This window comes from Motacilla alba, chromosome 2 (assembly GCF_015832195.1).
Source record: "Motacilla alba alba isolate MOTALB_02 chromosome 2, Motacilla_alba_V1.0_pri, whole genome shotgun sequence".
Lineage (NCBI taxonomy): Eukaryota > Metazoa > Chordata > Aves > Passeriformes > Motacillidae > Motacilla > Motacilla alba.
The window spans coordinates 102,359,795-102,371,947 of record NC_052017.1 but is presented as its reverse complement, the minus strand read 5'-3'; the positions used below and the strand labels follow the sequence as shown (position 1 = coordinate 102,371,947).

Here is a 12,153-nt window from a genome sequence, read left to right as displayed (position 1 = left end):
AGGGACACAGTATTGAAAGGATACAAAATGCTGTTTCTACACATTTCTTCACAGAGAACCGACAGTAACATGCTGAAAGAGGCGAACACCTCCAACATTGATACCTGAGCAACATCTAGACCTTTCGTTTCTGTACCTGTGCCTTTAGATCTCCGTCCTCCTCTTGATCCGACTGCCAGCATGAGAAAGATTGGAAAACAACACCTTACCCACTTGTATGAATGAAGGCTTTATGAACATTGGTGGGAGGTACACACTAGGTTAAAATCCCATTTTCTCTTCCTTAAGGGTCTAAGGAGAAGGAATATACACACTGGCTTTGCACGGTTTTCCTAACTCAGAGCAAACGTCCCCTTTTCAAATGTGTGTTTTGTCATCAAAGGGGTGTTAAACATCTTCCTTTTATAAATATTGCTACACTCCATATTCATAAATCTCTACTTATGGAGCAGCAGTTGCACCTACTCACCAAGGTCGTGGCTAGTCTAGGATGGAACAGCAACAGCAAATGCTTTGGAATTCTGTAATCCCAGAATTTACACACAGGACATAATCTGGGCCACAAGCAAAGCTTTGCATAAACTCACCATGGGCAAACAACTTGCAACACTTTCTACAGAAAGAAGCACATTTTATCTGCTTAAAATGCTACTTCCCTAACCATAGTCCCTTTCTGTATTTTTGTAATTTTATTTCATATTTAGCCTGTATATATTATTTCAGGACCTATCAACTGAAATAGCACACACATCTCGTCCACTTCAGTGCACATTTTCAAAAGCAACACCATAAAGACTGCCCCAGCAGCCCTGTTTCCAAGGATGCAATTTACAGGTGGCAGATATACCACACATTTTGAAAATCAGGTATCCATATCCAACTGATATGTGCTATATCTTCTCCTCTAAATAAAGATGGCAACTAGGAATATTAACATGCATTTTTGAGTAATAAACTGAACATTTAAAATGTCACAATTTTATGATTATGTTTTACTTTCTGTAGTGCTCAAGGCCTATGAGTGGAAGAAGCACTTCAAAGCATTTTGTACTTCTGACTCATCTCAACAGACTTCATGTTGTTGCACTGTTTGAATTCTTTTAATGCCCATGCTGCTATTTTATTGTTAATTTTTCATATAGTCCTAATTAGACAAATGACTCATGGGAAAATCTGTTGATTACTTTACAGCTCCGTTCAAATTTATTCTATTTACAGCCAAGGCTGAATCGTCCTGACGTGTCACACAGAAAATCTTTCCTTGACGATAATTTTAACAGTCTCAAATATTAATGAGATCCTTCTGAAAACCTAGAGTAGTGTTTGTGGTAAGACTCTGTCTTCTAGCAGATGTCAGACGAAATTCAGCTCATGTTTGCAGCTGGAACCATATTAATTATGAAAGCATTACATGCACTTCAGTGAAGTCACATAAGGTTGAATTTGCCTGTACAGTCTATGTACCATGTTGTGGATATGAGGCTTCTTAGTGTAAGGAAAATATAAACATTTTACATTTCTCCTCTGAAAAGAATACCTGGACTAGTAGTGGCCATATTTGAAGATTACATATGAAGCCCATATGTGAAATGACATTAAAGAAAAAACTTAGATATTTAAAATGTGAGAATATTCAGTAAATTTGAAAACAGCTTTTTATTGTCTTTTCCCCACTCTCCCACTCAGGCTTTAGAGTATAAGAGCAAACAAGCAAACAAAAAGCCCCGGGGCACGATCTGGCCAGCAGCCAGGGTAGACAGCACTGGTGCGGGTGACATCGCCACTGTCCCACTAGCCGCACAACGCAGAGGCCTTGCAGCTTCCAAACCAAACTCAGGAACAAGAGGAGCCCATACGGAACACCGGAAACTCAACTGTCCTAGCAAAGCTCTCCCGCTCGCAGGCACGCACATGCACACACGCGCAGGGAGGGGATCCTGAGCTGCCGTAGCAGACATGCGATCTAGCCCCGAGGCCCAGGGTCGGGAAGAGACGAGGCCAAACGCTCTCCCCTGCCATAGCTGGGCGCTGGCGACTGTACAAACCTCGGTGGCAGTGGTCTCACCATCAGCCGCAGTATCCGTCTGCTCACTGTCAGTCTATTGGGTTAGACAAGTACCCGGGTCCCGAGAGGAAGGCAGGAATAAAGAATAAACCCAGCTCATCAGTACACGCGGCTCACACGGGGAACTGTTAAACTCAACATCCCTGTGAACTGCATTAGCATTGCTTTTCAAACAACGCACATGTCAAAGAAGCAAAATAAAAATGCTATATTAGTAAACAGAACAGACTCAGAGGAAGACTCGAGGCGTACTGTACACAGTATATGGCTTTACTGGAACAAATTTATAAGCCAAACAAAATATTACTGGAAAAGTGTTATTTGAATAGCAGATTTTTTTTTTTTCCTTAAGAAAACCAGGTAGCTTAAAAAAAAAAAAAAGGGGAAAAAAGTGACTAATATTTTCTAATTGAACTTTTCCTCCCACAATGATTTTTTACGGAAAAAGATTGAACTAATTTTTTGTTCTAGTCAATATAAAGTAATGGTTAAATTTTTATATGGAGGGGAAAAAGATAATTAAAAAATACAACAACAAAAAAGCTACTTTAACAGTCATCTGACTTTCAGCCCCTCATTTGTACAGAGGTTATTCTTGTCTCCACATTTATACACTGTGAGGCTGTCTGCATTACCAAGGAGTTCAAATAACTGTACCCCCAGCCCATCTACTCTCTGTCTGTGGAGTAATGGTAAGGCTCAGATCCCACTCAGTTCCAATAAAGAGCAGCTGATAATTGTTAATGATAGTAAAAAGAAAGAAAACTGCCATTAAAAGAAGAAAAAAAAAATACTTCTCATTCCGTTTAAGAGTATGGATGAAAGCAGGAGAAAAACAAAAGTAACTCCCTCCACCCCCAAAACACTTACTAGGTATGAGTGATAAAAATGAAACAAAGCACAGCATTGCACAGACTGATCTATCCCTGGTTTGCATGAAGAACATTTTAGTGGAGAACACAAGTGTCAAGATTAGGAGAGAGTGGAGTGGAGGTTACTACAGACTGAGAAAAGAGTTCAAAAAACTACTCTGATGTCAGGTAAGCATACGGAAAACTAGTGAGTAAAGTGCACCCTACTGCCCCAGACTGGCACATCCAAGCTGTTTTGATAGCAGTGAAAGCTCTGGTTTCCATTAGTGATTTTCTGTGATCCTTAGACAGTAACCCAGGCAGGCAATTTAAAGCCAAGACGACACAGCTCATCCTCCAATCACATCAATATGAACAAGAACAAAAGAACAACCTACTGATGGATGGAGTATCAGTCTTAGCTTTGAATTTCCTCCAATTTTTTGTCATTTTCTGACAACTCCATTGTTTCATAAGACAATGTTTTAATTTTTTCAATAGCTTTGTTTTTTATTTTTTTAAGAGTTTGTATTGTTTGTATGACAGACAGAAGAATAAACAAGCATTTCGCACTACTTGCTAAGTGCATGAATGCAAGTTACATGAAATTTTTCAAGTCATGACCACTCTTGAGACAGACCACATTCATTTTTAAATGGAAGTGTAATGTCAAAGCAGTCTATTAGGCTGGTCCAATTGCTTTCACTTAAGTGCTAGAAAATTGTTTCTTTATAAACAAAGGATCTCATGTCTTTATAACATTATAGGCAATTATAAAGGTATGGCAATAGAAAAAAAAGTATGCATTGTCACTCCTGTTTACAAAAATAAAAAGAAACAAAGAAGAATTAATGCATCTAGGCATTTAAAAAGATTTAAAAATTGTGTCAAGGCACTATAACACAAGTCTGGGTATAGGGTTCATTTTAAGAACTTGATGTCAATAGAAAATTAGCTGCCAAGGTAAAAACACAGAAGCTAGTGAATTCCAAGGGGTGAGATACTGTCTTTGACTGCAAGGACTAACTCCAGATGCATAGCTCAAGGGAGAACAAGCTCAACAATGTAAGGCATTGGTTCAGGATACTGGCTGTAGTCTTCTGCACCTCTGTGTGAGACTTTTGTGAACTGTGGGGGGCGGGAAACGTTCCTATTTCTTTTGCCATGAGTGGAATCAAATCCTAAATAAAGCATAAAGCTTGCTTTATTGCAACATACGTGTCTGTTAATCAGCCAGTCAACAGCCATGGAGTCGAAGTCAGCATTACTGAGTTACTTGAAATAAAGATCTGGGGTTATCACAGAGCAGGGAATGGCGAGTTAAGGCTAAGTAAGGCAGGTCTCCTCTGGAGTGAAGAGTAAGAAAGGCCAGGCTCAGCTCCAAGATGGGCTGAGGTACACCTGAGGTGGGGTTGGCAGGCAGGCGAGGGCTGGAGCAGAACAGAGGCAGCTTCTCCTGATGTGCTGTGGCTGCACCTCTCCTACCTTGCGATCGTTAACTGCTGTGATTTGTTTTGCCAATGTAATGCAGACATGCCCAAATTTAAAACATATTCACTTTCATGCAATATTTTGAACAAGAAATACCCCGTGGGTTAGGCACAAGTCTGTGTTGTCTGCCAGGAAGCCCTGCCAGAGTAATTACCCTCATAAAAGAGCGATACTAAAAAGCCTATTTTACATGTTTTTATGCTCAATACTTCCTAACTTTACTAACAAAAAGAAGCGCTCATTTCTGAAAGAGGAACAGACTAATGTATTACATAAACACTGCCTCATTATTGCCTCTAGAGCTTGAAATGTATTAATGCTGTTACTGCTATTAGATTAATCCAAATGCAGAGCTAATGCAAATTGAGACCTAAAGGCTGTCTCAAAATAAGGACAAGAAATAAGACAGCAGCATTTTGGAAGCCTTTTATCAGAAACCGTACATTATTTTTTAGTTGTAAGGCATCACCAGGCCAAAAGCATTTAAAGTCAATGTTTTTACAAGACAAATTGATGTGACTTTTGGCTTTCCATAAAAAGGAAATTAAATCCTGCACCAAGTCTTACAAAACCAACAGCAGCATCAACCAAGTAGATGACAATGCTCAAGCTGGTTTATTGAAGAGAGCTACTGCAATGGACTATCGACAAGTGGCCAAGGTGGCTTTTTACATGGCCAGCTGGTCTGTGATCATCTGATCTGGGCTTTTTTCTTTATATACAAAGCAAAACCATACTTTTGTATTTGAAGTTGAAGAAGAAAATAGAAAATCAAGGAAAACCTGAACTCATTATTTTATTCAGTCAATAAAGAATAATCAGGCTCCAGCAAAAACTGAGATGCCAGTTACTCTGTTACTTAAGCAGATTCCTTTCCTACTTCTGGATATACCATCACATCCACAGTACCCAGAACCACTGCAGACTCCTACTGCAGCTGGTTCATCTGCCCGTGATGACCCTGGTGGCTTAAGGCATCAGTTTTGGCAGTGCTAACCTAACATTGCAAATGTCAAGACAGCCCACATGGCATGCTCCTGCAACAGCTGCAGAACAGCTGTCCCAATCTGACCCCTCACTGATATGTTGGATTTAACCATGGGAAAACAATTTAATCTGCAGCAGAGATAGGATCAAGGCTGAAAATCGAGATCCAGGTCTGCTGGACCAGAAAGCCTTTTCTGGGGTTCAGCTACAGATGATAGCCTTTCGCAAAAAGCTGAGTCTATGTGGACTTCGAACATACTGAAACTGGTGAGGGTGCTCATCACTGTTAGGCAGCTAGTCATATAAATAAATGTAGATACACATTCATATATTTGGATGTTCAGTAATTATGCAGAAAATTATACTTAATACCCACTATTAAGATAACTATTCTAACCCTAAAACTATTCTAAACTGATAGAGGGAAGAAAAAGGTCTTATCATATAGTACAAGCCACTTCGAACCAACTGACACAGTTCAAGCCAAGCCTCTTCCACAGTGTTGTGCCTAACCCTGGGCTCCGAGCTGTACTCCCAGCATGATAAAAAAATAAAAAAGAAGAAAAAAAACCAAAACCAAAACAAAAAAACAACAATCCCCAAACCAAAAAAAAAAAAAAAAAATCCCTTCTAACATATCAGCACAGACAGAAATGAGGCTCTGAAAGTAGGACCACTATTGCAGCAATCTAACACTGGTTAGGACTGAAGCACTGAACACAAAAAAGAGTGTGTTCGATGCCGAGGTACACACCTCTTCCTCTGAACTGTCACTCAGGTCATTGGCAAGTGAGGCACTCAAGGAGGCCGCCTTGGGCTCCAGGTAGCAGAGGCACATAGCCAGAGGAAAGGAGAGAGTGAGGGCATATGGCACTGAGAAAGAGGCAGAGAGCAGAAAGAAAAAAATGAAGAGGAAGCAAGGCACGAGGGAAGGGGAGCGGATGGGGAGGTAGTGCTGCACACTGGCAGGCAGGAGGTTGGTTTCGGAGAGGTTAGGGAGCGACAGGTAGCCATCGTCATCCAGGAGGGAAGGAAATGACTCTGGAAGTTGCAAGGAGAAGGAAAACAGTGTTCCGCCTTTGCCAGCTTTTTGCTTGTAGCCAAAAGCCATGTCTTGCTCGGCGGAGCAAACCCGCCCCTTTCTGTCAGAGTCTGGCTCCGACTCGCCATGTTTTGGAGCGCTCTCTTTGGGGGCCTCACAGCCTAAGGACTTTGTCCGAGTGCTCTCCTTGCATCTCCTGCGAAGCTTTGCTGAAGATACATGGGGGCCAGGCTGAGAGGATGGCGAGGAGTGGTGGGAGTCAGTGCCAAGCAAAGATGGCTGGTGACAGAGAAAGGGCAGCAAACAAGGCGCAAAAGCAAAAGGACAAAAAGAAAACTGTAATTAGTTAATTTTCTTCCGTGATGATAAATAATATATATTATATCTTTAAAATTATAAACAGTATTTTAACACCACAGCTTTCCACTGAATTGAACGGTGCATGTTCCCCTGCCACACACCACAGGTATTAGTGAATTACGCTTCCAGCTTACAAAAGGCAACTTCTTGATTCAACATTTGTCTAGTCCTCTGCAGCACAGGACTTACATAAAAGCCTCCATGGCCACATGGGGAGTTTCAGGTGTTGCCAATTTCCACTTACTGCAAGATTGGTTTCCGATCATAAAGAGTTTTCAGACATGAAGTACATGGAGAGCAACAAAGAAGGAAACATATTTCTAATACCAGCACTACTTGTGACTGTATTCTTGCAGTCAGGAGGCGACCTGGTTGGGGCCAAACGCTTCCCATCTATGCCTTGGACAACCTTAGCAGTAGTAATTAAAATTCCAAGGACTTTAAATTCCTCGACTGCAATATTTAAAAAAAAATCTAGGCCATTAACCAAATTAAAAGACGTTGTTTTGTGGGTGAGCAGAAATCCATTCATCAATGCTCCTGATGGAAAAAACTGCTTGACTGTTATCCCAGCAACTGATTCCTCTGTATGATTCCCACCACTGGCCCCTGCATCCCCACAGCCATGCCCTCACCTCTGCTCACTGTGAGCCTAAGCAGGCAGTGCTGGGGGCTCAGCCCCTCCCAGCCATGCACTCTGCCAGCCCCTCCATTCTGCCATCTCTTCATCTGGACACTGAAAGAAGGGAGCTGACACTTGTGGCTCAGCAGATCCCGTAATCTCTCACTGAAGTGGGGCTGGCTAGAGAGAGATCCTTGCCCCCACACAGCCACATCTTCTCATAACCAAAATAGTTACCTTTACCCATAGTGAAGAGGCAAAAATGTCCCTGATGCTTTTGCTACAAGTTTTACCACAATGCCAAGAATACTGGCTACCAAGAAGCAGGATTTTCTTTGGTATGCCACTTGTAGGGCATTCAACTGGCCTTTCAGGTCATTTGAGGTCAAAAAATTGGCAGGAGGAGGGAGGTGATTCAGTGGAAATGGTGACTGTCATTTCACATGCTCCCTGCAAGCAGACACCACTGCTCTTGAGAAGGACAAAAACCACCGTCATCACCAAAATGTACACCCAGTACAACACATCTGCCACAACGCTGATGGATCAGAGATGTTTTGGCCAAAATCTACCAAGTGCACGTAGCTGAAGTGGCCCATTGGATCCATGACCAAACCCTAAGTGTCTGAGCTGCTCCATCCATACTACATCTCCCCAGGGAGCTATAATAGCCATTTCACTTTCACTTCAGGCTCCCAAAAGCAAAATTACTTAAAAGCCACAACAGCATCTGCCTCCAGTTCAAGCTGGTGTTGAACTGGAGGCAAAAAGCAGATCCAAGTTTTAGACACAGATTGCTACTAAGCCCGAACTGTATCAGATGTATTAATGGTAGGAATGGGACATAAGCCAAGTAATTACACGGAAGAACTCCTTTCCTTCCTCTTTCATATTTCCCTTTCTCTCTTTTCTAACAATCTATCAATTCAAGGAATCTGTTTTCCCAAACTAAGCAACCAGAACCAAGCCTAGCTTCAAACCACTTACAAATGTCTTTATGGGTTTAGTGTAGTAAGATCAGGTCAAAACTTAATGCTGATGGACTCACAGGTTTTTGTGTGAGCTAAATACACACACAAATACAAGTTCTCTTTGCTGTAAAGACAAAAATCCAAAGTAAAATGTATTCTTTTCTAATTCAGACTATTCACTTGCTAACATCTTCACAGAGTTAATATTTAGAATAACTTCTGGTGCTTAAATACACATGGATAAAACAAAACCAAAATGTCCTAATGGAAAAGCTGAAAACACACCTAAGACATTTATATGCCCTTAAAAGGGATTTGATTTCGAGCTTGTATGGTGTTTTTTGAGATATTCTCTTTATGATGACAGACAAATCTGTTAGCAGGTCCACGTGGAAGCAGGACGGAGATCTCTGTAGGATTACAGAACTGAAACTCTATTTATGATGGTTTAAAAAGAACTCATCTCTTGAGTGAGGGTAAAAATCAATCATTTGTGCATATATAAGTTCTATCAAATTAGCTTCCTAAAATCTCTCAGAATATTTCTAGCCATATATAGGGAATAGCTAGATGATCTTCAAAATGCAACTGATCCCTCCATTGACTTAAATTCACAAACACTTGGAACAGAACGAGCTTCTTTTAAATGTTTTCTACATATTTTATTTTCATCATTCTTTCTCCATGTGGAAACTAATGGAGTTTCAAGAAGACCCCAGTTAAATTTTGTAGAGATCATCTTTTAAATGCCACAATACAGCACACACTTTCAAAAGAAAATCTTTCTCATTCTCAATTTTCAGTAACTCAATTTGTTTCTGGTTTTCAGTACCTTAACTGCAACTCTTTTTGAGGACTTGGTCCTTTTGTTATGTAGCTCATTGTGGCCTTATATGAAAAATACAGCTTCTAACATTTGCATACTTGACAGTTCTGTGGATATAAATATATATATCAAGGTTTTTCTTCCTAAAAGATGAGGGTAAACCTTACTTGTTTAGCAAGTGCATTCCACAGTACACCTTCTGAATGTTATTCTACTGTATTCCTCTTCACTGTCAATCTCTACTTACTATTTTCTCCATCCTTCTGTTTGGTTTACCCTGTTTTAATAGCTCAGTAGATATTATGCACAACCATGTATGTATGTGTATGTGGTGGTGGTAGTGGGATTGAAGATGATGAGGGATGGCTCAAATTTAGCAATTGATAAGAGAACCATCAATAATAAATGCTTTCTTTATCAGAAACTTCAAACAAGTGAAGCAAATGCTTTTGTAAGCCAGAAAAAAAATTGCTTATAACAGCGGATTAATATCCAGAAGTTAATAGAGAAAAAATGCCCACTGAAATTTATGCAAGGAAACAAGTGTTGTGAGAAGTATAAGAGGAATAGTTTAAAGTACAGAGTTACATACAAGAATTGAGAACTATTTTGTTGCTTTGCCAAAATAAAAAAAAAAAAACAAACAGGATGGCTATACTAAAGTCAAAATATGACTGAAAACCAGAAGAACAAACATGCACTGCCAGGCTACTTCTGGGCATTTCCTAAAGAGCTGTTAAATGCTGTGTGAAAAACATCATTCTGACTGATAAACATATTAAAAAAAAAAGTCCAAGGCAGGAACTAACCTTTACAGCATCATATGAAAACCGAAAAGACTACAAAAACACTGATTCAAGACATGTATATACACATAGCATATTTCCTTTCACAGAACTAGTTTTATTTCCTCTTTCTCACCCTTCCCTAAAAATTCTGTGTTTCTCCAAGCACTCTCAAGGCAGCCCTGTTTAATACAAAACCCTGAAAATTCTACCTTGGTGTCATGGCGTATTGCTGAAATCGGGGTGACTTCCTCTGCTCTCTTCTTTTTGCCCTCTTCATCATCTTTGTCCTCTTCTGTCTTTTTCTCTGGAGTCACAGTGGTTATCAAGTTGGTCTGAGAGATGCCCTTTGTTGTGGCGTACTGGCCAGTACCAACCTCTGCAGCAGACACAGAATCCTTCATGTACATTTCATGGTTTTCATTCACTGATGCTAAAAGCAAATATTTAAAGAGGGAAAATCTGAAATAGCTTTTGCTGAGAAGCTGCATAAAATTAAAAAAGCTGGTTTAGAAAAACATTTGAGATAACACGAAAACACAACTATGTCATGTTTCAGGAAACCAGAAGCATGTGCATATATTTAAATAAACTGTTTACTTGGAGCTCATAGCTTTTATATGCATATACACATATAACGGATGTGTATACACACATTATTGTAGCTAATGTGTGCATTACACAGTTGTTAAATGTTAGCAAGCTGTTATAATTACTACTGTAGTAAAACACCACATAAAAAAAAAGCAATGCATTGCCACAGTTATCAGGCAGGAAACATAAGGAGAACCAGCTATGACATCAGCCATGGGGGTGGAAGAGATGTTTTTTAAAAAATCTGTCAGAATATAAAAATGCAGATCAAATGCAGATTTAGTAACGTGCTGCATTACACGAAATGACAGTATTGATATAGCACAGGCATAATACCTGAGAAAAAGGAAATGTGATCCTTGTATTATTAAGTACTAAAGTCTGCCAGTTAGGTGAGCTCATTATCCTAAAAAATTTTGTGAAGTGATGACATTCAGTTCAGCAGACCCAACCAGAATATTTTAGGATGCAAGTGCTCAATAATTAATCAGTTTTAAATATATAAAAGTTATTTTGAAAGAAATAGTACCTTTACAGATAGAATGTAATCAAAACTGTGACATATGCCCAGACCTTCCTCTTGACTATTGGGTAACTAATTTCTAAACCAATAGGATTATTCAAATTTATAAACTCATTTGCATCTGTAACAAATGACAGAGTCTGGATCACAATGTAAGCACAGTGCAGAATGTTACAGACACATCTGCATTATAGTAACAATGCTAGTGAAGATATAATAAGCATTGGTTTAAAAAACCTCTTTCCACCATTTGCACTCAGGTAAATTAACATCATAAAATCTTTGCAGAGTCTAACAAATGCTGGGTAAAGTGTTTCAGGTATCTTGTCTCTTGGGATTAAGTTTAGGAGGCAGGAGAATGCAAAGGGAGTAGAGGGAGACATCTTGTTTATATGTTACAAACAAAATAATGCAGAAGGATAATTTCTGCTTTGAAACACATGCACAGCAATCAGGTCACCAGTTGCTTGGTAACAAGAAAGAAGCACATCAGAATTAGAGTATTCCAAAATAATCAATGACAAGCAGCACCTTTAGAGGGAGAGAAAAAGGCTTGTCACATGTACTTTTAAATCAAAGCTTCTCCCCATCCCCACCACCAACTATACTCATTGCAATTTGTGCTATTCTGCAAGAGAATTCACCTTTTTTTTTAAATCTGTAATGAACCTGAGTGTAGTCTCAGTCTTTTTTTTTCCTACAAAAATAAACTATGAAACTACAGCCTCTTTTTACTCAACAGCTGACAACACTAATAGCTGATGGAAGTAGCTGATACTCTGAATTACACACTGATTTAACCAAAGTCAGCAGCAGAACCATGACCTCCATGAAGCAAGGATAAAGAGAGGAAGGATGTACTATTAACCTATGTATGTTACTCTCCATTTCATACTTTCAAAAATAATATATGAAAAAAGTCTTTTAGTGCTCATTGGAGCATGTTGTGAGGTAATTGGAATCAAGTGTTATTACTCAAGGGAAAAAAATTAATCATTTCTGGATTGTAACAAACTTAAGTGAAAAACCTACACAG

At 39.5% G+C, this 12,153-nt stretch overlaps 1 protein-coding gene across 26 annotated transcripts in view; it reads right to left on the bottom strand.

The window, feature by feature from the left end:
• Nucleotides 1-12,153, bottom strand: part of EPB41L3 (erythrocyte membrane protein band 4.1 like 3) — a 143,323-nt gene that overhangs the window by 14,679 nt on the left and 116,491 nt on the right. For 13 of the 26 annotated variants that reach the window (XM_038130115.1, XM_038130114.1, XM_038130119.1 and 10 more), the window contains exons 12-15: nt 10,213-10,433; nt 6,149-6,715; nt 2,046-2,099; nt 137-172 (exon numbers count right to left, since the gene is read on the bottom strand). In XM_038130115.1, the coding sequence (XP_037986043.1) occupies nt 137-172; nt 2,046-2,099; nt 6,149-6,715; nt 10,213-10,433 (878 nt within the window). The remainder of the gene's footprint in view (nt 1-136; nt 173-2,045; nt 2,100-6,148; nt 6,716-10,212; nt 10,434-12,153) is intronic. The other 13 variants (XM_038130120.1, XM_038130122.1, XM_038130135.1 and 10 more) reach the window with 4 other exon arrangements.